The sequence below is a fragment of the Sciurus vulgaris genome, assembly GCF_902686455.1.
Source record: "Sciurus vulgaris genome assembly, chromosome: 8".
Lineage (NCBI taxonomy): Eukaryota > Metazoa > Chordata > Mammalia > Rodentia > Sciuridae > Sciurus > Sciurus vulgaris.
The window spans coordinates 69705717-69730484 of NC_136468.1; the positions used below are offsets into that span (position 1 = coordinate 69705717).

A 24768-nucleotide genomic window follows, 5' to 3' on the forward strand; every position below is an offset into this window, starting at 1 on the left:
GCACCTACTGTATGTAAGATACTGCTGTTAACATTATGGAAATAAAAAGGGGATTTTACGGAGGGCGCTGTGGTGCATGCTGGTGATCCCAGCGACTTGGAGGGTCTCAAGTTCAAGACTGATCTCACCAACTTAGTGAGACCCGAAGCAACTCAGCGAGACCCTGTCTCAAAAAGTAAAAAAAAAAAAAAAAAAAAAAAAAAAAAAGGGGGGGGCTGAAGATGTGCTTAGTGGTAAAGGGCCCCTGGGTTCAATCCACAGTACCAAAAACGGGGATGGAGGAGCTTACGATAGAGCAGAAGAGATTAAGGCAAGTATACAAATGATTTTAATACAAGGGAGAACGTTATGTCCAGTAGGGAAAAAAATTAAGAATGAGAAGAGGCTCATGTTACCCTCAGAAATCCGAACTTCATTCTGAAGGATGAGACTCAGGGATGTTAAATGGACTGATACAACTGAATGTGCTTTTCAAGTATACTATATTAAACTTATTGGGGACAACTTCTCTACAAACTGACTACCAATAAATCTGACTGCTGTTTTCTACACGAATGGATAACCCCTGCCTGAACTAATAGTATAAACTCTCCTGCTTGCCTAAGTGTGAATAACTGCCTCCTAAAAGAAACACAAGGCTACAAGAAGGGACACCTGTATAACCGAACAATTTAACGGAGGAGGTGTTTCCAACTCTGCTTTAAAACGAGCCCCTCTTTCAACGAGCGTCTGTCATCTGCTGTAGGTCTTACCCCTTTCATGGGCTAGAACGCTTCATCTTTTCGTCAAAAAATGCAGCAGCAGGCAGCGGCTGCCAAGGCGGGTCACTGGGTGTGGGGTCTCAGAACTTCAGGGAAACCCAGACGCATGGCGGATGGAGTTGAGAAAAGGAGCCACCCAAAACCAGGTGTTCCTAGGACACCGGAAAGGTAGAGGGGAATTAAGTTGGCTAGGGCAGCATCCGGACTTCGGGGGACCGGGCGGAGGGGAGTGGTCACGTCGAGACAAGAAAACTTTCTGCAAAGCGACGGGTTAAGTCCACCACCTTGGCCCAGGCACAGAGCAGGATGCTCCCTCCGGCCCCGCAACCGTGCAGACCCAGACTCCTTACCGTCCTGCAGAAGCTCCCGCACTGTCGCTGCAGCCACTCCAGAACCCAGAGCTCCAAAGCTAGCCACAGCGACGTCGCCGTCGCCACCTTCCATGTTGGCAAGTACCGGGTTGATGGCGTCAGCAAGGGCGGCCCCGCCCAGGTGTGACGCAGAAACCCGGCGCCGCCCGCCTGGCCAGACCCGGCTCTGGCCCGCCTGGTGACCCGAGCGGCAGGAGCGACCCGGGCTGGGAGTCGCGTGGGAGCCAGAGCCCGGTCCCGCAGTCAGGGAAGCCGAGTCCGCCAGCAGCCCTTTTCGCTGTCTTCCTCCGCAGTTCGGAGCCGCGCCCAGGTGGCTGGCGTCGTCACTCAGAGGAGAAGGTGGGCCCCGGAACGTGGCCACGGTTCATAATCAAAAAAGATAAAGCAAGTATTAAACCTAAGGACCCGGGCCTTACGGCGCAGGCTACAGACAAAAGCAAAGGTTTCTGGAAGCTAGGCTGGCACTGCATACTCAAGGCCGGCGGGTGTTAGTAACTACCCAGCTTCATCTGTCCCACGCCTTGACTGGCGGTCCGGTGGTAAAAATAGGCGGGAAAAGCTTGGGAAGGAAAGTTGCTAAACCGTGTTCTAAGTTATTTTGTAAATCCAAACGCATTTAATACTCGTAACAACTCAGGTGAGCTAGTCTCATGCTGCATCGCATTATGCTTTCACTTTGTCTCAGAGGGTTATCCGTAATGTAAGTTGGGTCACGATTATATGAATAGGATCAGTGTTCTGAGTGAAGATCACATGAGTTGCGAAGGGCAGTGTGCTCAGACTCACATCGTTTCATTTCCTTAATAAAACTAGTGTTTTGACATGTCCCAAACGCCACTATTTTTTTTTTTTTTTGCCTTCCGATTCACATAAAGAATAAAAATACCAGGATATGTTTTGAAGCGCTACGTAGGGTTGTTCTCTTAATGCCATTTAACTTTCCTGAATAAAACAGATATTTCAAAGTGCCAAACATACATAGTACTGTATAGGAAATTATTCAAATCAAATCTCCCAATTATCAATGCCAAACAAAATAAAATTAATAAAAGTAATGCAGTATACCGGGAAAAAAATCTTATAGTTTTCTATCTTGTTTTTCTACAACTATCTCATGTAGTTTTCAACTTTTATTTATCTTGTAAGTAGCAGAATTCTGTGGTATTCCATTTCTTTTTATTCTCCCTTTATTTGTTCTTTTCAGATATACATGACAGTAGAATGCATTTTGACATATTATACATAATGGAGTAACTTATTGTAATGAGGATTCCATTCTTGTGGCTGAACATGATGTGAAGTTATACTGGTTGTGTAGTCATATGTGAGCATAGGAAAGTTGTATCCAAATCATTCTACTGTCTTTCCTACTTCTATTCCCCTCCCTTCCCTTCATTCCCCTCTGTCTAATCCAGTGAATTTCTATCATCCCCCTCACCTTTATTGTGTGAGCATCCATATCAAAGAGAACATTCAGCCGTTGATTTTTTGGGATCAGCTTATTTAACTTAGCATGATCATCTCCAGTTCCATCCATTTACCAGCAAATGCCATAATTGCATTCTTCTTTATGACTGAGTAATATTCCATTGTGTGTGTGTTTATATGTGTATGTATGCATACACATATATATACACATATATATGCCATATATATGTGGTAATCTGTTTAATAATGTGAAAAGAAGCTAAAACAATTTCTGATACCATGAGCCTGATTAAAAATAAATATTATTGGCAATCGAAATCTAGAGTAATAAGAATTCATCTAGAAAAAGGATATTCTAAGTGCAAATGGATTGTCTTTTCAGATCTGAAATAAATCTATATTCATGAAGTGTGACTCCATACAAACTGCAATATGTCAAGAAAGAAAAAAAGATCCAGTAGAAATGTTTCATTCTGGGCAGCTGGTGAAAATCTGTGCCCCAATGGTTCGATATTCAAAGTAAGTGTTATTAAATGTTAATGAACCAAGGTATAATTTCCCTTTCATGTTCTGCTTTTTTTATCTTCAAACATCTAGTTTAGGAATCATGATCTAGAAATGAGTCCTAGTGCTACCCTTCACCTGGTGTATGTGTGTGTGCACCTGATCAAATCATCTTTCCAAGTGTCAGTTTTTGTTTTTAAAAATGGTGACAGTTATAACTCCCACATATAAGGTATAATGGATATTAAATGGATATAAACATTTATGTACAGGTTTTGTTTGAATATACATCTTGGAGAACAAATGTACAGGAATGTAATTGCTGGATCATAAGATATATTTAGTTTTTTAGAAAATTGCCAAACTTTTCTAGAGTAGCAATACTATTTTACACTTCTACCTAACATCGTATGAGGAATCCAGTTTCTCCTCATCCTCACCTACTTTGGATAATTGCAGTTTTTGATTTTTTTGTTTTTAAGTGTTTTGATGGTATGTAGTGATACCTCATTGTGGTTCTAATTTGCCATTTTTATAGGTTTTTTTTTTTTTTTTTTTTTTTCCTCAGTGCTGGGGATTGACCTTGTGCTTGTAAAGCAAGCACTCTACCAACTGAGCTATATCCCCAGCCCTGTTTAGTTTTGAGGAAATGTTTTTGTTTTGTTTTGTTTTGTTTTGTTTTTTACAATTTCTTTTTTTATTTTTTTTTTATTTTTATTGTAAACAAATGGGATACATGTTGTTTCTCTGTTTGTACATGGCGTAAAGGCATACCATTTGTGTAATCATAAATTTACATAGAGTAATGTTGTTTGATTCATTGTTATTTTTCCCTTCCCCCACCCCTCCCACCCCTCTTTACCCTCTATACAGTACTTCCTTCCTCCATACTTGCCCCCTCCCTAACCCTAACTCTAACCCTAACACTAACCCTTCCCTCCCCCCCCATTATGTGTCATCCTCCACTTATTAGTGATATCATTCGTCCTTTGGCTTTTTGAGATTGGCTTATCTCACTTAGCATGATATTCTCCAATTTCATCCATTTGCCTGCAAATGCCATAATTTTATCATTCTTTATGGCTGAGTAATATTCCATTGTATATATATACCACAGTTTCTTTATCCACTCATCAATTGAAGGGCATCTAGGTTGGTTCCACAGTCTGGCTATTGTGAATTGAGCAGCTATGAACATTGATGTGGCTGTATCTCTGTAGTATGCAGATTTTAAGTCCTTTGGGTATAGGCCAAGGAGTGGGATAGCTGGGTCAAATGGAGGGTCCATTCCAAGTTTTCTAAGGAATCTCCACACTGCTTTCCAGAGTGGCTGCTCTAATTTGCAGCCCCACCAGCAGTGTATGAGTGTACCTTTCTCCCCACATCCTCGCCAACACCTGTTGTTGCTCGTATTCTTGATAATCGCCATTCTAATGGGGTGAGATGGAATCTTAGGGTGGTTTTGATTTGCATTTCTCTTATTACTAGAGATGTTGAACATTTTTTCCATATGTTTGTTGATAGCTTGTAGATCTTCTTCTGTGAAGTGTCTATTCAATTCCTTAGCCCATTTGTTGACTGGATTATTTGAATTCTTGGAGTAGAGTTTTTTGAGTTCTTTATAGATTCTGGAGATTAGTGCTCTATCTGAAGTATGATTGGCAAAGATTTTCTCCCACTCTGTAGGCTCTTTCTTCGCATTGCTGATAGTTTCCTTTGCTGAGAGAAAGCTTTTTAGTTTGAATCTATCCCAGTGGTTGATTCTAGCTTTTATTTCTTGTGCTATGGGAGTCCTGTTAAGGAAGTCTGGTCCTAGACCAACAAGGTGAAGATTTGGACCTACTTTTTCTTCTATAATCTGCAGGGTCCTCTGGTCTGATTCCGAGGTCCTTAATCCATTTTGAGTTTAGTTTCGTGCATGGTGAGAGATATGGGTTTAGTTTCATTCTGTTGCATATGGATTTCCAATTCTCCCAGCACCATTTGTTGAAGAGGCTATCTTTTCTCCATTGCATATTTTGGCCCCTTTGTCTAGTATGAGAAAATTGTATTTATTTGGGTTTGTGTCCGTGTCCTCTATTCTGTACCATTGACCTACCTTTCTATTTGGTACCAATACCATGCCGTTTTTGTTACATTGCTTTGTAGTAGAGTTGAAGATCTGGTATTGCAATACCCCCTGTTTCACTCTTCCTGCTAAGGATTGCTTTAGCAATCTGGGTTTCTTATTCTTCCAGATGAATTTCATAATTGCTTGCTCTATTTCTGTAAGGTACACAATTGGGATTTTAATTGGAATTGCATTGAATTTGTATAGCACTTTAGGTAGTATGGCCATTTTGACAATATTAATTCTTCCTATCCAAGAACATGGAAGATCTTTCCATCTTCTAAGGTGTTCTTTAATTTCTTTCTTTAGTGTTGTATAGTTCTCATTGTAGAGGTCTTTCACCTCTTTGTGAGATTGATTCCCAAGTATTTTATTTTTTTGAGGCTATTGTGAATGGGGTAGTTTTCCTAATTTCTCTTCTGAAGATTCATCACTTATGTATAAAAATGCGTTGGATTTATGGGCATTGATCTTGTAACCTGCTACTTTACTGAAATCACTTATGAGTTCTAAGAGTTTTCTGGTGGAATTTCCAGGTTCCTCTAAATATATAATCATGTCATCAGCGAACAGGGATAGTTTGAGTTCTTCTTTTCCAATTCGTATCCCTTTAATTTCTTTGGTTTGTCTAATTGCTCTGGCCAGAGTCTCAAGAACGATGTTGAATAGAAGTGGTGAAAGAGGGCACCCCTGCCTTGTTCCAGTTTTTAGGGGGAATGCTTTCAGTTTTTCACCATTTAGAATGATATTAGCCATGGGCTTAGCATAAATGGCCTTTACAATGTTAAGGAATGTTCCCACTATCCCTATTTTTTCTAGTGTTTTGAGCATGAAGGGGTGCTGTATTTTATCAAATGCTTTTTCTGCATCTATTGAAATAATCATGTGATTCTTGACTTTAAGTCTATTAATATGGTGAATTACGTTTATTGATTTCCTGATGTTGAACCAACCTTGCATCCCTGGGATGAAACCCACTTGATCATGGTGCACTATCTTTTTAATATGTTTTTGTATGCGATTTGCTAAAATTTTGTTGAGAATTTTTGCGTCGATGTTCATTAAGGATATTGGTCTGAAATTTTCTTTCCTTGATGAGTCTCTGTCTGGTTTAGGTATCAGTGTGATATTGGCTTCATAGAATGAGTTTGGGAGGGTTCCCTCCTCTTCTATTTTATGGAATACTTTAAGAAGTATTGGAATGAGCTCTTCTTTAAAGGTTTGTAGAACTCGGCTGAGAAACCCATCTGGTCCCGGGACTTTTCTTTGTTGGTAGGCTTTGATGACTTCTTCTATTTCGTACTTGAAATTGGTCTATTTAAATTGTTTATGTCCTCCTCGTTCAGTTTAGGCAATTCATATGTCTCTAGAAACCTGTTGATGTCTTCGAAATTTTCTATTTTGTTAGAGTATAGATTTTCAAAATAGCTTCTAATTATGTTTTGTATTTCAATCCTGTCTGTTGTGATATTTCCTTGTTCATTCCGAATTTTAGTGATTTGGGTTTTCTCTCGTCTTCTCTTTGTTAGTGTGGCTAAAGGTTTATCAATTTTGTTTATTTTTTCAAAGAACCAACTATTTATTTTGTCAATTTTTTGTATTGTTTCTTTTGTTTCAATTTCATTGATTTCAGCTCTGAGTTTAACTATTTCCTGTCTTCTACTACTTTTGGTGCTGGTCTGTTCTTCTTTTTCTAGGGCTTTGAGCTGTAGTGTTAGGTTGTTTATTTGTTGAGTTTTACTTCTTTTATTAAATGCGCTCCATGAAATAAATTTCCCTCTAAGTACTGCTTTCATAGTGTCCCAGAGATTTTGATATGATGTTTCTTTGTTCTCATTTACCTCTAAGAATTTTTTAATTTCCTTCCTAATATCTTCTGTTATCCATTCATCATATAATAGCATATTGTTTAATCTCCAGATGTTGGAATAGTTTCTGTGTTTTACTCTTTCATTTATTTCTAACTTCAATCCATTATGATCTGATAGAATACATGCTAGTGTCTCTATCTTCTTGTATTTGCTAACATTAGCTTTGTGGCATAATATATGGTCTATTTTAGAGAAGGATCCATGTGCTGCTGAGAAGAAAGTGTATTCGCTCTTGGTTGGATGGTATATTCTATAAATGTCCGTTAAGTCTAAATTATTGATTATGTTATTGAGATCTATGGTTTCTTTGTTCAATTTTTGTCTGGAAGATCTGTCCAGTGGTGAAAGAGGCGTGTTAAAATCACCTAGTATTATTGTGTTATGTTCTATTTGGTTTCTGAAATTGAGAAGGATTTGTTTGACATACATAGATGAGCCACTGTTTGGGGCATAGATGTTTATGATTGTTATATCTTGCTGATTTATGCTTCCCTTAAGCAGTATGAAATTCTTTATCCCTTCTGACTAACTTTGGCTTGAAGTCCACATTATCGGAAATGAGGATGGATACTCCAGCTTTTTTGCTGAGTCCATGTGCATGGTATGTTTTTCCCCATCCTTTCACCTTTAGTCTATGGGTATCTTTTTCTATGAGGTGAGTCTCTTGCAGGCAACATATTGTTGGATCTTTCTTTTTAATCCAGTCTGCCAGTCTATGTCTTTTGATTGATGAATTCAGGCCATTAACATTCAGGGTTATTATAGAGAAATGATTTGGTTTCCCGGTCATTTGGTTCATTTTTAAAATTTGTTTATTTATTTGTTTGACACAACTTGTTTCCTCCTTTATTTGACAATTCCTTTAGGATAATTCCTCCCTTTGCTGATTTGCTTCTTTGTTTTTCATCTCTTCCTCATGGAATATTTTGTTGAGAATGTTCTGTAATGCTGGCTTTCTTTTTGTAAATTCTTTTAGCTTTTGTTTATCATGGAAGGATTTTATTTCATCGTCAAATTTGAAGGTAAGTTTTGCTGGGTATAAGATTCTTGGTTGGCATCCATTTTCTTTCAGGGCTTGAAAAATGTTGTTCCAGGCCCTTCTAGCTTTTAGGGTCTGGATTGAAAAGTCTGCTGATATGCGTATTGGTTTCCCCCTGACTGTAATTTGGTTCTTTTCTCTCACAGCCTTTAAAATTCTGTCTTTATTTTGTATGTTCGGTATTTTCATTATAATGTGCCTTGGTGTGGGTCTGTTGTAATTTTGTGTATTTGGAGTCCTATAAGCCTCTTGAACTTGATTTTCCATTTCATTCTTCCGATTTGGGAAATTTTCTGATATTATTTCATTGAATAAATTGTTCATTCCTTTGGCTTGTTTCTCTAGGCCTTCCTCAATCCCAATAATTCTTAAATTTGGCCTTTTCATGATATCCCATAGTTCTTGTAGATTCTGTTCATGATTTCTTACCATCTTCTCTGTTTGTTCAACTTTGTTTTCAAGGTTAAATATTTTGTCTTCAATGTCTGAGGTTCTGTCTTCCAGGTGTTCTATCCTATTGGATATGCTTTCTATGGAGTTCTTAATTTGGTTTATTGTTTCCTTCATGTCAAGGATTTCTGTTTGGTTTTTTTTCAATATCTCTAACTCTTTATTGAAATGATCTTTTGCTTCCTGTATTTGCTCTTTTAACTGTCGATTGGTGCGATCATTCAATGCTTGCATTTGCTCTTTCATCTCGTCGTTTGCTTCTCTGATCATTTTAATTATGTACATTCTGAACTCCTTTTCTGTCATTTCTTCTGCCATGCTGTCATTGGGTTTTATTGATGTAACATCTAGATTTGTTTGCGGCATTTTCTTTCCTTGTTTTCTCATATTGTTCAGGTATCAGAGGACCGCTGAGATATTGCAGATTTCCTCTATTGACTTACAATGTCCCTGAAGATTTCTATATATATCCCCAATTAGCCTTCAGTAGGCTGAAGTCTTGGAGGAAGTTGATAATGCAGTGCTCCACAAGGAAGCTGCCTCTCTAGGAGTGGTGGCCTTCAGGTGGCGTATAATCCCTGCTAGTGGGCAGAGGTGCCTCCACTTGTTAACCAATGGTCATCCAAAGGGGACATAGGCTGCAGGCTGAGGCAAGGCCTGTTTGGGCCTGAGTCTCTGGTTTTACCGTCCTTGTGGGGAAACCTCACCCAGCAGGGAAGACTCACCCGGTGGGGAGGTCTCGCTGGTCAGTTCCCTCCTAGAGGTTCCCCTCAATTTACAGCTACCGCCTGGGCTGGGCTGCCTTCCTCTGCAAAGTTCCCAGGGGCCCGGCCCTACCTCCTGGGCCTGGGAGCCTCACCCTTCGCAGATGAATCTCCTTAGGCTGCCCCTCCTCAGAGAATTTGCCCACAGGCCTGGAACCTTCGCTCCGCCCTAAGCCTGTCTCTGTGCGGCTCTTCCACCCAGAAGCCTCCTAGATCCTGGGACCCTGCTCTGCACCTAATCGCCTGGCTGTGTGGTCCCTCCTCTGAGCAGCCACCTGTGGCCCCGAACAATCGCTCTGAGTCCCAGAAACCCGCCACAGGCCTCTTCCTCCAGACAGCCGCCCAGTATTCCGGTGCGGTCACTAGGAGTCCAAGAAACTCACTTCGTGCCTCCTCCTCCCACCAACCACCCGTAGCCCGGGGCAATCAATCACTCCGAGTCGAAGTGACCCTCCCCGTTCCTCCTCCTTCTCCAGATAACCCCCCGGGTGTTCAGGAGCGGTCCCTCTGAGTGGCTCTGAATCCACGTGACCCGCTTCACGGGTCCTCTGGGCAACCTCCCGGAGCTCTGGTGCGGCCACTTAAGACCAAGCGTCCCACCACGCTTCTCCTCCAGGCAGCCCCCCTGTGTTCAGGAGCTGTCACTTTAAGTCCAAACAACTCACCACTCGCCTTCTCCTCTGAGCAGCCCCCTGGAGCGCTAATGCAGTCACTGCGAGTCCAAAGGACCCGCCGCGCTCCTCCTCCTCCTCCTCCTACTCCTCCGGGCAGGCCCCGGGGTTCAGAAGTGGTCAGAGTCCAAACAGCTCGCCACGCAGCCCCTTCTCTGGCAACCGCCTGTAGCTCTGGTGTAGTCACCCGAATCCAAGCGGCCGCGCTCCTCTTCCTCCTCCTCGTCCTCAGGGCAGGCCCCGGTGTTCAGAAGCGTCGTTCTGATTCCAAACAGCTCGCCGCGCAGCTTCTCCTCTGGCAACCGCCTGTAGCTCTGGTGCAGTCGCTCCAAATCCAAGTGGCCACGTTCCTCCTCCTCCTCCTCAGGGCAGGCCCCGGTGTCCTGAGTCCACACAGCTCTCCTCGCCACTCCTCCCCTGGGCAGCCGCCTGAGCCCCAGTGGTTGCTCCGAGTCCCAGCGCTGTGCCGAGCGGCCTCCTGAGGAAATGTTTCTTCATGTGTTTTGCCCATATTCTAATTAGATTGATCTTTTACTCTTGAGGTTTTTAAAATTATTATGAAATATGCATAATATTTACCTCTTTATAATTTTTATATAGTTCAGCAGTATTAATTACATTCCATATTATGTAACTGATCTCTGAAACTTTCTCTTCTTACAAAACTGAAACTATACCCCTAAAGCAATAACTCCATTCCCCTTCCTACCCAACCCCTGGCAACCATTATTCTACTTTTTCTATTTTTTTCCTTATAATTCTACTTATCTGAGGTACTGTAGGTGGAATCATATAGTTGTTATTTTAAGACTAGGTTTTTTGTTTTTTGGTTTTTTGTGGGGTGTTGGGGTACATCAAGGATTGAACTCAGGGGCACTCCACTACTGAACCACATCCCCAGCCCTATTTTGTATTTTATTTAAACAGGGTCTCACCGAGTTGCTTAGCACCTCGCTAAGTTACTCAGGCTAACTTTGAACTCAGAATCCTCCTGTCCCAGCCTCCCAAGCCTGTGGGATTACAGGCATGTGCCACTATACCCAGTTCCTTCCTTTTTAAAGCTGAATAGTCCATTGTATATGAATGCTACATTTTGTTTATCCATTCATCGGTTGATGTACAGTTGGATTGCTTCCATCTTTTAGCTATTGCAAATAATGCTGTTATGAACATGGGTGCACAAATATCTCTGTCAATTCTTTTTGGCTATATACTCAGAAGTGGAATTGCTGGATCACATGGTAATTGTGTTACACTTTTTGAGGAACTTTCATACTGTTTTTCATAGAAGCTACACCATTTTACCTTTTCACCAGCAGTTTACAAGAGTTCTAATTTCTCCACATCCTTTCAACTCATCATCTTCTGGAGGTTTTAAAACTTATCCTACCCATCCTACTGGGTGTGGTTTTGATTTTCTTTTCAAATCAAGTAACATTGAGCTTCTTTTCTTAAAGACCAATTGTATAGCTACATTAGTAGAAATGTCTATTCAACATTTTGCCCATTTTTTTGAATAGCTTTTGTGTTTTTGTTTACTATTAAGTGTTGAGATTTCCTTAAAGGTATGACTTCTTTGTCAGCTATGTGGCATGCAAATATTTTCTCAAATTATACAGCTTATCTTTTTTTAATTTTTTTTTAAATTTATTTATTTTGATTCATTGTACACAAATGGGGTACAACTGTTGTTTCTCTGGTTGTACATGAAGTAGAGTTGCACCATTTGTATAATCATACATGTACATAGGGTAATGATGTTTGTCTCATTCTGTTATTTTTTCCTTCCCCCCATACCTCCTACCCCACTTTTTCCTCTATACAATCCATCTTTCCTCCATTCTTGCTTCCTTCCCACCCACCGTTATGTATTATCATTCATTTATCAGAGAGATCATTTGGCTTTGGTTTTTTGGATTGGCTTATCTCACTTAGCATAATATTCTCCAGCTGCATCCATTTACCTGCAAATGCCATAATTTTATTCTTCTTTATGACTAAGTAATATTCCATTGTATATATATACCACAGTTTTTTTATCCATTCATCAACTGAAGGGCATCTAGGTTGGTTCCACAGTCTAACTGTTGTGAATTGAGCAGCTTCTAATGTTGTGAATTGAGAACATTGTTGTGACTGTATCCACTGTAGTATGCTGATTTTAAGTCCTTTGGGTATAGGCCAAAGAGTCGGATAACTGGGCCAAATGTTGGTTCCATTCTAAGGTTTTTAAGGAATCTCCACACTGCTTTCCAGAGTGGCTACACCAATTTGCAACCCCACCAGCAATGTATGAGCGTACCTTTTTCCCTACATCCTCGTCAACACCTGTGGAATCTTAGGGTGGTTTTGATTTGCATTTCTCTTATTTCTAGAGATGTTGGACTTTTTTTCATATATGTGTTGATTGCTTATAGATCTTCTGCGAAGCATCTGCTCATTCCTTATCCCATTTATTGATTGGGTTATTTGTATTCTTAGTGTAAAATTTTTTGAGTTCTTTATAGACTCTGGAGATTAGTACTCTATCTGAAATATGTGTGGGCAAAGATTTTCTCCCACTCTGTAGGCTCTCTTCACATTGCTGATAGTTTCCTTTGCTGAGAAAAACCTTTTAGTTTGAATCTATCCCAAGTATTAATTCCTGCTCTTATTTCTTGTGCTTTGGGAGTCACGTTAAGGAAGTCTGGTCCTAAGCCAACATGATGAAGATTTGGACCTACTCTTTCTTCTCTAAGGTGCAGGGTCTCTGGTCTGATTCCGAGGTCCTTGATCCATTTTGAGTTGAGTTTTTTGCCGGGTGAGAGATAGGGGTTTAGTTTCATTTTGCTGCATATGGATTTCCAGTTTTCCTAGCACCATTTGTTGAAGAGGCTATCTTTTCTCCATTGTATGTTTTTGGCACCTTTGTCTATTATGAGAAAACTGTATTTATGTGGGTTTGTCTCTGTGTCCTCTGTTCTGTACCATTGATCTACCTGTCTGTTTTGGTGCCAATGCCAGGCTGCTTTTGTTACTCTTGCTCTATAGTATAGTTGAAGTTCTGGTATTGTGATACCCCTGCTTCACTTTTCCTGCTAAGGATTGCTTTAGCTTATCCTCTTAACAGGATGTTTTGCAAAGCAAAAGTTTTTCATTATGATGAAGTCCATTTTATCAGTTTTTCCTTGTGTAAATTGTGCTTTTGGTGTCAAGTGTAAGGTATCTTTATGTAGCTCCAATTCTGAAGATTTTTCTCCAAAGTTTGTTCCTTAAAGTTTAATAATATTATGCTTTACATTTAAGATCATGATTCAGTTGTATTTAGAATAAGTGTGAGAATTAGGTAGAAGTTCCATTTTTTTGTTTTTTGTGTTTTGTTTTTGCCTACAAATTTCCAGTTACTCTAGCCCCATTTGTTGAAAAGACTGTTTTTTCTCTGTTGAATTTCTTTTGCTACTGCACTAAAAAAAAAAAAAATCAGTGTTTTGTATTTTGCTCCATTGATTTATGTATCTGCCCCTCCACCATTACCACAGTGTGTGGATTATTGTAGCTATATAAAGTTTTGAAATTAAGGGACTGATACCTTCCATTTTTCCTTTTTTTTTTTTCCTTCACTGTGATTTTTTAATTAATCAGCTGTTAGCAACTTTGGAAGTGGTAAAAGATTACTTGCAGATATACTTAAAAGTACTGAGTTGTGGCTGTTGGTGTATAGCACAATGGTACTGTGTTAGCTTAGCATGCAGGATGCCTTGAGTTGAAACCCCAGCACCAAAAATAAAACCAAACAAAACCCTGAATTGACAGCTAAATTGAATGGAATTTTTTTAGAGCAGTTTTCATTTTGCCACTTACTCCAGTGAAATTCAAGGCCCTATTGCTCATCTCTTTCTCAAGCTGTGGCATCCCTAACTGGGCCATCAGAAAGATGAATACCAGTTAATATCCACTTGGATTTTTTTGCTAGCTTGAGTTTGGCAAAATGACCTCCAGAATGTAGAAAGTAGAATGCTAAACAGAGTTGAAACAACATAAAGAACCTGAAAAGGGAGAGATGGAACAAATTTTTTTAGATTAGAAAATAACTCTTGAGGATCTGTTTCAAACCAGAATTGGTGATAGTGTAAGCAGGATTGTGAGACTAGTAGGTATGGGAACAGCACTGAGCTGCAAATGAAGGGGCTGGGTTCTGGGCCTAGCTTTCCAAATAACCAAATCACTTTTCAAAAGCGATCACTAAACGTCAATCTGAGGGGAAAGAAATGTGTCAGGTGACAAAATAATACTTAAATACATGTAAATATATGAATATTAAAGTTGTTATACAGAAATAAAATCAAAATTAGAACCAGAGAAATCACAGAGATTGTGTGATTACTCTAATTAACCCAATACATAAACTAAAAACTTGGAAATAATCATTACCATCACACATTAGAATGAAAGGGATCATTTTAACTCTTGATTTAAAACAATGGTTTTTAAACATTTTCACTTTTATATCAAATTATATATTGATTACATATAGTAAAATTAATAGATCAAAGCATGTTTTTCTATCTCATAATTTATGCCAAATTTAATATCTCTTCATTGATAGTTCATATTGAGAAGGGGTGATTTCATTTCCCCCTCATTCTTAAGAGTAACAACAGATTTTTGGTAATCTCCAACTTCTTTAGATACCAAGGAACTCTTCTTTCTTCTGTGTTCTTCTCAGCAGCTTTAATTTGAAGAAGCGTTTCCAGGATATTTTCTTCTCAGGCACTGTTTTTCAATGTATATTCTTCCATGTCTGCTTCAGTCTTATTTTTTTCTCATTCGTCAGTTTTCCAACTCATTCTATAAAACTATTAGTAGGTACATCACATAATTATAATTTTGTCTCTTTAAAGAGCACCTATCTGTTTTGATGGTAAGTATATCTGTGGTCTTGCAGTATTGTTCTACTACAAGTTTAATAAATTTCTTTGTGTGATCATCTAAATTCAAACTTTAAAATTTCGCCCTTAAGATTACTACTTGAGCTTTGGGGTTTCAAACAGATGGTCTTGATGAAACAATCAGCTGTGTCAATTTCAATTATAAAATGCTTCTCACTTTTCTCATCACTGTCTAGTGCAGCTGGCCATTCAGTACAGAAATCTTTAAGAGTGTCACAGTGTTTTATAATTGCTACAGGAGTTAAACGAAGAAAATTGAGGATCTTTAAAAGTTCCAGATTTCCCTCCTTTGCTATAGGCACACGCTTTTTTACTGGATAACCCATTCAAACAGTTAGAGGTACTATGGAGGCTTTAAATGGTACTGCAACAGGGTAAACACTAGGCCAGTCCTAGTCAACAGCCATTTTCTCTATACTAGGAGGTAGTGCCTTTCTTCTCAGCTGCCTTTCACTTTTGGATGTTCTTTCTGTCGTATGCAGGCCAGGTCTCAGAGTGACTGGGGACACAATAGTGGAGAAATCATGCAGAGTCCTGACCACTGCTGCAGGCCCCCATTTTTCCTTTTAAAAACTTTGATTCTAGTTCCTTTGCTTTCCACCTAATTTTAGAATGATCTTGTGTATATGTACAAAAAATCTTGCTGAAATTTCCATAAATATTTAATGAAACCTATGTATCAATTTGGGGAGAATTGACATTCTAACTATGTTGAATCTCACAATTCATAAACACAGTATTTCTCTCCATTGATACAGATTTTCTTTTATTTCTTTCATCAGCATTGTGTGATTTTCAGCATACCAATTCTGTATATGTTTTGGAAAACTTAGCACCCAGTTTTTTGGAGTAATTTGTATTATATTTTTAATTTTGATGTCCATATGGTCATTACTAGTATATAGAAATACAATTAATTTTTGTATGTTGATCTTACAGCCTCCAAAGTTCTTGAGCTCTCTTCCTAATTCTGGGAGTTTGTTTTGTTTGCTATTTGTAAATTCCTTGGGATTGTCTAAACAACCAGCCATCTACAAACAGATTTACTTTTATTTCTTCCTTTTGGTCAGTACCTTTCATTTCTTTCCCATGCCTTATTGTACTGATCTAAAAGTTCCATCACTGTGTTGAATGAGAGTGATGAGAGCAGATATCCTTTCTTTCTTCCTGTCTAGGAAGAAAGTGTTAATGTCAAATTTTTTGTGAATGTTCTTTATCAAGTTGAGAAGTTCCTTTCTATTCTGTTTCCCTGAGAAATTTTTCTTTATCATGACTTGAGTGTATTTTGTCAAGTGCTTTTTCTGCATAAACTCATAAATCATGTGTTTTTTCTTTTCTTTCTTTTTTTTTTTTTTTTTTTTTTGCAGTGCTAGGGATCGAACCCAGGGCCTTGTGCTTACAAGGCAAGCACTGTACGGACTGAGCTATCTCCTCAGCCTTTGTTTTTTTCTTTAGCATGTTAATATGGTAGTTCAAACTGATAGATTTTGAATAATGAACCTTCTCCAACAGGGAAAGGTGGGGAGAAGGGCACCACCTTCTTGCCAGCAGTAGTAAGTCTAGGTTCTGCACTTGACCTCCTTGTTACTGTGGGCAGACATGAGAGTTCCAATTCCCTTTAGTGGGAGTGGCCTATAACTTTTGGGTAATACTGAAAGTCCTGGCTCTCCACATGGTCTCAGTAGTGCACCCAAGGAATAGAGTGCCTTATTACTGCTGAGTAAACATGGAAGTTGTGCTCCTTGTGTGGTATACTCTGATACCACTGAAAGTGGGGCCTCACTAGTCAACAGGGATGAAAATCTGAGATCCCTACCAGGCCCTGTTGGACACCACCACTGTGGGATGCTGGAGCACTTTGTTACAGCCTTTCGGGGGGTAGATGTCCAGGCTCCCTACTCCACCTTTCCTAGAGGAGGTGAGGCCATAGCTTTTTCTATAATGTTTGGCTGAATTAGAACCATTACCACCTAAAAGTTTTGTGTCATGCTAGGCTTCCCCTTTCCTGATCTTCTGACTAGAGAGAAGACTTCAGTAGACTATTCTTATCTATACCCACTGGTGATTCCAGGTCAGTTTCTTCAGTCCCAGTGGTGGGATATTTGAGGTGACAAAACTGAAGGAACTTACCACTCTCTTATTTTATCCTGTCAGCCTCTTCTCCCAACTGTTCAGAATTTCCTGTTTATTTTACATATAATATAAAGAGTTTTTAGTTATATTTAGCAGGAAGAATAGGAAAAAGTACTTCTACTCTGTCTTTCTATAGACAGAAATCTCCCTAATATTTAATAACCAACTAAACTTGTAAATATATATGATTGTGGTATTTACTAAATGCATAATTTAAGTTTTATATGCTCACAGGTTGGCTTTTAGAACACTAGTAAGAAAATACTGTTGTGATCTGTGTTATACACCAATGATAGTTGCCGCTGACTTTGTCAGATCTATAAAAGCCAGAGACAGTGAATTTACCACAAACCAAGGTATGTGAAACCCATAGTTTGCTTACTTTGTAAAACTTACAAAAATTTTTTTGTTTATAAACTCAGCTACTTCATCTAATCAGATACATTAACTCAGTTTATATGATAAAATCTTTCATTTTTAAATGTCTTTAGTATTTTATATATAATATGGAGTACTTTATAGATTCTTGGTGATCTATCAAAACATATGATCAGCCTTTCTTAAGGCCTCCAGCCTTTCCCCTGGACTATCAGAATAGATCCCTGTCTGACTGTCTATAGTATCCCATTACAAACTATCTCCATACTGCTCAAAGTGACCTATCTAAAATGTCAATTTGACAGCATGCACAACAGTAAAGATCCTGTCTCAAAAGAAAAAAAATGTAATGAAAATTTTCAGGCTTCACCGCAGACATACTTAATCAGTAAGTGGTCCTACAATCTATTTTGAAAAGTATGCAAGTAATTCTGAACTTACTAAAGTTGTAGAACCACTGACTTAAAGACTAAAACTCTAGCACCTGAGGATAAAATGCCAAGTCCTTCATGACCTAGCTTGTGAACAGATCTTCAGGCGTACCTTCCATCAGTTTCTTCTCATAACCCACAGTTTTATTCTTCAAAAATACTACATTAGGGCTGGGTGCTTGTCTAATACATGTGAGGCACTAGGTTCAATCTCAGCACCACATAAAAAAATTAAAAATAAAGTTATTATATCCATCTACAACTAAAAAATATTTTTTTAAAATACTACGTTATTTTAAGTGTCTGAATATGCCTTGTTCTTTCACACTTCTCTACCTAGAATATCCCTCCCAGATCTTCTCTATGGCAAATTACAGTTCATTATTCTTAATTCAGTTGTCAAAATTTGTAGCCAAGGAACCTTTCCTTATCACTCTCCCCTTGTGCCCTGTCTCCTAAGTACAGCTGTTTTATTGTACTTAATCCTTCTTTATTTTAATACCCTTATTAATTATGCCTGTCTTTCTCACTAGATGATGGGTTCTTTGAGGGCTCAAGTTATAGAAATAGCTTGATGTTTATCCTCAGGAACTAACACAATGTGAAATATGTTAGCCCAATAAATGGTTGTTCAATTGAAATTCTGTAACTTGAAGTAGAAAAAGGAATAGTACCCTATGTCCCCATGAAGAAAAAAGCAAATTCTACCCCATTATAATCACAAGTTCATGGATTGCTGTAGAGATCTTGAATCAATGCAACTGTGTTGATGTCCAGAAATCTGCATTTTTATAAACACCCAGTGAATCTCATGTTGGTAGTCCTCAGAAAAACTTAGATCTATTCAGTTTATAACACTACCCAAAGAAGAGAAAAACATGTTCTTTAAAACGTAGGAAAGCTGGGCTGGGGAGATAGCTCAGTTGGTAGAGTGCTTGCCTCCTAAGCAGAAGGCCCTGGGTTCAATCCCCAGCACTGCAAAAAAAAAAAAAAAAAAACCCTAGGAAAGCTTTGACTACATTAAAATTTAAACTTTTGTATGTAAGTATACAAATAGAGATGAAGAACTAGAAAAATAAAAATACTCTGATTAATAACAAAACTAATTCCTTTGTTTTATTTTTAAATTACAAATGATAGTTAAAAAAGAACAACTAATAGAATTATGCAGAAGAATGTGGAAAACAATGAAAAGAGCTCATAAAAATATACAAATGTTAGATTTACACTGTAGTATATAAGTTGTGAGGAAAGAAGAACCATATTGCTAAGTATCTATATTGGCAAACTCTTGGAAGATAATTTTATAATATGTCAGTGTTAAATGCCTATTCAACAGTTATATCTCTAGTAATTTACCCATAACTATGAATATACTCACAAAAGCATATATGCAAAACTATCCTTATTGCAGTTGTATTTACAGGAGCCACAAATTTGTAATCTAAAATTATGTCTGGTCCATCTGTATGGTGGAATGTTAGAGAAATTACATCTGAGTGCATATCACAGATTAGGAAAAGTAGAATAGTAAGCATAGCAGTATATGTGGAATTGTTCACATTAGTTTGTTTACATGTAACAGGTATATATATAAAATTGTGCTGGGATGCAATAAACTAATTCCCACACTGAGGAAGGGGGTGTTTTTGTCAAAAAGTACTGGAACACATTTAATTTTATTTATTTTTGTTTTGTTTGAATATTTACTTTGGGCAAATTGATTTCACTGTTAAATAATTGTCTTTTTTTAATATTGCCTTATTTGAACAAATGCTCTTTGGGCTAAAAGTATTTACTGCTATTTTATCCTGTACAAACATTAGGATTTGGTTTCCTATCTTTGTGTGTCTGTGTGTGTTTGTGTGTGGTTTTTCCTATGGATTTTAATGTTGAGCTATTCGTTTTATCAGGTGATTGCCCATTGATTGTTCAATTTGCTGCCAATGATGCAAGACTTTTATCTGATGCTGCTCGTATAGTCTGTCCTTATGCGAATGGAATAGACATTAACTGTGGTTGCCCTCAGAGGTAAAGCTTAAAGAAGTTGGAAGAGTTTTCAAAAAGATTAGAAAAAACTTTGTGAACATGGTAAAATTTCTTTCTAGTTTTCCAGAATCTAAAAAGAATAAAAAGTCAAACTATGATGATTCTTAAAAAAGGAAGGAAGGAAAAATTATTTAGGAACATAACTTCAAAGATCTATCTGATGGCTAAAATGATGTATTTTGTCTCCTTTTATCACTAGTATTTTTGTGTGGATCTGCTTGAACCTTATCCATAGTTATGTGAGGAATGTAGTGACTACAACAATCCCTAAAATGTATTTTACTGCCACGTAATGTAGATACTTGATCTAAAAACTGTATGATTTGAGAGAAACTGCTTATTTCCTTCTAGTTAATTTTCCTTTAAAAAATACCGTATTATAATCATTTTCCCCCGTATCACCGTTATTTGGTTGGGTTTAAGTAACTGGAATCAAATAGGCTGTACTTAACTTGACAACAATATCCCTACTGTACTAGGTTATCTGTCAATAATTCAAAATATGTCCAAAGAATTAAATCAAGTTTTTAAGTACAGCATAATCCAAACCAGATTAGATGTATTTGTATACTCATTAGAAGAGTGAAATAAGCTATTTAATGGTGTTGGAATGCTGTAAGCCAGAAATATCTTTCTACTATTGAGACTAATAATACCTCTTGTTATGTACAATAAGCATCAAATTTGGAATTCAAAATACCTGAAGTAATTGCAGTTAATTACAAATACTTTAATCTGTTCTGGTTGAACAAATTCTAATTTAGTATTCTGACTTGCCAATGGAAACTATTTCCCTGGAGTGGTTTTGTTTTGTTTTGTTTTGTTCTGTTTTGTTTTGATCTGGGAACATGTTTTCCTAATCTTATTGATCCACTTAGAAATGCTGATCTAACAGTTTTTAAAATATGCTTCATTTCAGATCACTAAATAAATATACAAATATATTTACATTTCAGTGCTTTTAAATTTTTATTTTTTCTTCCACATGTTTATAATTCATTTCTTATTGTGTTTGCTTTACAAGGTGGGCAATGGCAGAAGGTTATGGAGCTTGCTTAATAAATAAGCCAGAGCTTGTTCAAGATATGGTGAAACAAGTAAGAAATCAAGTGGAAAACCCCAGATTTTCAGTTTCTATTAAAATAAGGTAAAGTCAATATTTTACTCTGTTGAAAAAATAATCTAATACTTAAGAATTAAAAGAATATTCCCTTTGCTGATTTGGGAGTGTCTGTCCTAAATAAGTTGGTAGCTGGTTTGTGGAATTGTTGAAACAATACAACTTAGTAAACAAATATATACCCTTCTATTTATAATCATGAACAACTTTTTTTAAAAACAGAAAATATCCCTTTATTAAAAGATTGCACCATTCCCTCAACTTTTTCCAAGTTCTCTTTAACACTAAGAAACATTACTGACACCAAGAGTAAAAGTGGGAAGATATTTGCAATAAAAATAAACCAGAAATACATTTTTGGTGAAAAATGAAAAACATATTTCCAGATAAAGTATTACATTCTTCCTCTAGGGGACTGGGACTTTCATATCAAATATTGACCCATTTATGTCCCATAGTCCCATATAAAATTGAAATCTTGGGACTTAGTGGATAACATAGCATCTTTGTTACTATGATAGTACTTGGATGACTCTTCCATTATCAAAGCCAAAAGGGAGAAGCAGTAAGATAAAACTCATTTGTTGTCATGTCCTTGCCAATGGTGATGTAAATAAATTTGAGGTCGTAGCTGGGAATAATCCCTGAAAAGATCCTTCCTGATAGTGGCATGACATGATAACCTAACTAAACAATGTAGTATGCAAAATATCATTTTTTAGTGAATTTTAGTATTAAGATTTGTGTGACATGAATAGATAGGTGTAATTTTGAAATTATAGGATCCATGATGACCTTACACGAACCATAGATCTTTGTCGAAAGGCTGAAGCAACTGGAGTTTCCTGGATTACAGTCCATGGAAGAACTGTTGAAGAAAGACATCAGCCAGTCCACTATGATGCCATTAAAATAATAAAGGAAAACATGTCTATACCTGTAATTGCTAACGGAGATATCAGGAGTTTAAAAGAGGCTGAAAATGTGTGGCAGATTACTGGGACAGATGGTAAGAAAAAAGTGCTTGGTTTATCTTTTAATTAGAGGAAAAAAAGGAAAAGGATGAGGGAATAATGTTATTTGATTTTCATTATTTTTCTTTAACACTGAGCTATATTTTCCCATCATTCCGATTTAAGCTAAGCAATCTATTAAAATGCTATTCACTCCCCTACTTAGAAACGTTATTTTAATGGGGATAAATTACTTTTCTTTCACCATCTTATCTAGTGACCAGTTAGGAACTTTCCAAATAACCTATTAGTAAAATAAAGCATTTGAAATAGAATAGAGTTAATGAACTCAGGAGTGATCATAGGTACCATAGGAACCCTAGAACTGCTCTGTGGTTTCATTATCCCCTTAAATTATTGGTATACCAAGCCAAGCCCTGCAATAATTTGCCATATGGGAGAATGCAGATAAACTTAAATGTAAGTCGTCCAATTTATGACAATGTGGATTTACCCTAAAGAAAAACTAAAGACTAATTTTGTAATTTAGAAGTCTTAAAAATGAAGAAGTTAAGTACACTTAACTTCATTCATTTACAAAAGGTACCAAAATGTTTTTATTATTGAATTAAACAAATTAGAGCATTGTGAAAATCTTTAATCATACCTTATTTTTTTTAATATTCTGTACTTGTTTCACTGAGTTTGAACTGATAATCATGGGTGCTTAAGGTATTGACAAATGTGGTCTGCTTTAATTTGTAGGTGTGATGGTTGCAAGAGGACTCTTAGCAAACCCAGCCATGTTTGCTGGATATGAAGAAACCCCACTGAAATGCATCTGGGACTGGGTTGACATTGCTCTTGAACTTGGAACTCCTTACATGTGTTTCCATCAACACTTGATGTACATGATGGAAAAGATAACTTCAAAGCAAGAAAGAAGAGTATTTAATGCACTGTCAAGCACATCAGCAGTCTTAGATTACCTTACAGACCATTATGGCATTTGACTGGACTTCCTAAATTATTTTAATATATACTTTATTTTATACTTATGATGATTATCATAAAAGGTTGCATCTTTAAATCGGTGGCTCTCAAACTTTATTATAAAAACAATCCCTGGGAGCATTTTAAAAGATCAGATCTAGACCTCATCGTCAGAGATTCTGATTCAGTAGATATTGAATGGACCTAGAAATTTATAGTTTTAAAGAAGAGCAGAAGTGGTTCAAAAATCCTGGTCATTCTAGGTCCAAACACTGACAAACTGTTCTGAATCTTGTTATGGATTGGGGGAGGAGGGTTCCCCTAAAGGAAATGTTTTTAAAATTTGTAAATAAAAACTTTTTATTTTAATACTAAGAAAGTATGACATATGATATCTGTACCTTAACAAGTACATTTTTAATAAAAGTTAAGTGGACGGAAGTGGTAGAATAAATGTTAACATCATATAAAATGAACAAGAAACTCCAATAGAATTATACTTGGGTTAACATTAAAAAATCAAATTGGAATGTCAAACTGGTACACTTCCTAATTGAATTATACACCTTAAGGTTTATTTGTTTTAAATTGTACATAACAAAAATTAGGTATGTTATCTGGACTTTAAGAGTGCATGGAATTCTCATTTTATTTCATTATATTTTTATTTCTAGTTATACATGACAGTAGAATATTTTGATGTATTATACATATGGCGTACAACTTCCCATTCTGGTTGTACATGATATGGAATTACACTGGTCATGTATTCATATATGAACATAGAAAAGTAATGTCCGATTCATTCTACTATCTTTCTTTTCCCATTCCCTCTCCCTTCCCTTCATTCCCTTCTGTCTAATCCAAAGTACTTTTATTCCTGCCACCACCACCCTTCCCTGCCTTTTGGTGAGTTAGCATCCACATATCAGCCTTTGGTTTTTTGGGATTGGCTTATTTTACTTAGCATGATAGTCTCCAGTTCCATCCATTAACCAGCAAATGTCATAATTTCATTTCTCTTTATGGCTGAGTAATATTCCATTATATATATATATACCACATTTTCTTTATCCATTCATCTCTGGAAGGGCACCTAGGTGGTTCCATAGCTTAGCTATTATGAATTCAGCTGCTATAAACGATGTGGCAGTGGCACTATATTATGCTGATTTTAAGTCCTTTGGGTATATACCAAGGAATGGGATAACTGGGTCAAATTCCAGGTCTTCTAAGGAATCTCCATACTCCTTTCAGAGTGGTTGCACCAATTTTCAGTCCCACCAGCAATGAATGAATGTACCTTTTCCCCCACATCCTCACCAACATTTATTGTTACTTGTATTCTTGATAATTTTGATAATTGCAATCTGACTGGAGATGAAATATCAGTGTAGTTTTAATCTGCATTTCTCTAATCGCTAGAGATGTTGCACATTATTTCATATATTTGTTGACCTGATTGTATTTCTGTGAAGTGCCTGTTCAGTTCCTTTGCCCAGATTGCATGGAATTCTCTAACATCAAACTTTGAACATTTTAAGCCTCCTAGATCCTTAGAAGATTGCAAATTCGACAAACATACCTGTACCTAAAAAGATTAGAATTGCATTCCCTCACATCTTAACTAATTATTCTTCATGACAAATAAGGAGTTATCTAAACCTACTTATTAATTTATTAATTCGAGTTTGGGAATATTAAATGAACAGGTTTGAACATAAACACTAAACTGCCACATTTTTTTCTTCTGGGCTTTCACTTCCCAGTTAATGAAATTTTAATAGATAATAAAATAGAAATCATATAAGCAA

The 24768-nt window shown here is 37.2% G+C and overlaps 1 protein-coding gene and 1 pseudogene across 4 annotated transcripts; one reads left to right on the forward strand and one right to left on the reverse strand.

Annotated features, from left to right (window-relative positions):
* Positions 1-1352: 1352 nt before the first annotated feature.
* LOC306667419 (tRNA-dihydrouridine(20a/20b) synthase [NAD(P)+]-like) lies at positions 1353-24578 on the forward strand. 3 transcript variants are annotated; one of them, XM_079150034.1, is made up of 7 exons: positions 1353-1471; positions 2943-3079; positions 17265-17386; positions 19753-19870; positions 20913-21035; positions 21791-22017; positions 22727-24578. In XM_079150034.1, the coding sequence occupies exons 2-7, from the start codon at positions 2964-2966 to the stop codon at positions 22972-22974; spliced, it is 954 nt and encodes a 317-aa protein (XP_079006160.1). In that variant the 5' UTR covers positions 1353-1471; positions 2943-2963; the 3' UTR covers positions 22975-24578. The 3 variants fall into 3 exon arrangements, with proteins under 3 accessions (XP_079006160.1, XP_079006162.1, XP_079006161.1); XM_079150035.1 differs by having other exon boundaries at positions 1359-1769; XM_079150036.1 differs by lacking the exons at positions 17265-17386; positions 19753-19870.
* On the reverse strand, positions 14601-16861 carry LOC306668864 (small ribosomal subunit protein mS35-like; annotated as a pseudogene). Its single transcript has 2 exons — positions 16802-16861; positions 14601-15460 (listed from the first exon to the last, which is right to left on the reverse strand). The product of its transcript is annotated as a small ribosomal subunit protein mS35-like (transcript).
* Positions 24579-24768: the final 190 nt, after the last annotated feature.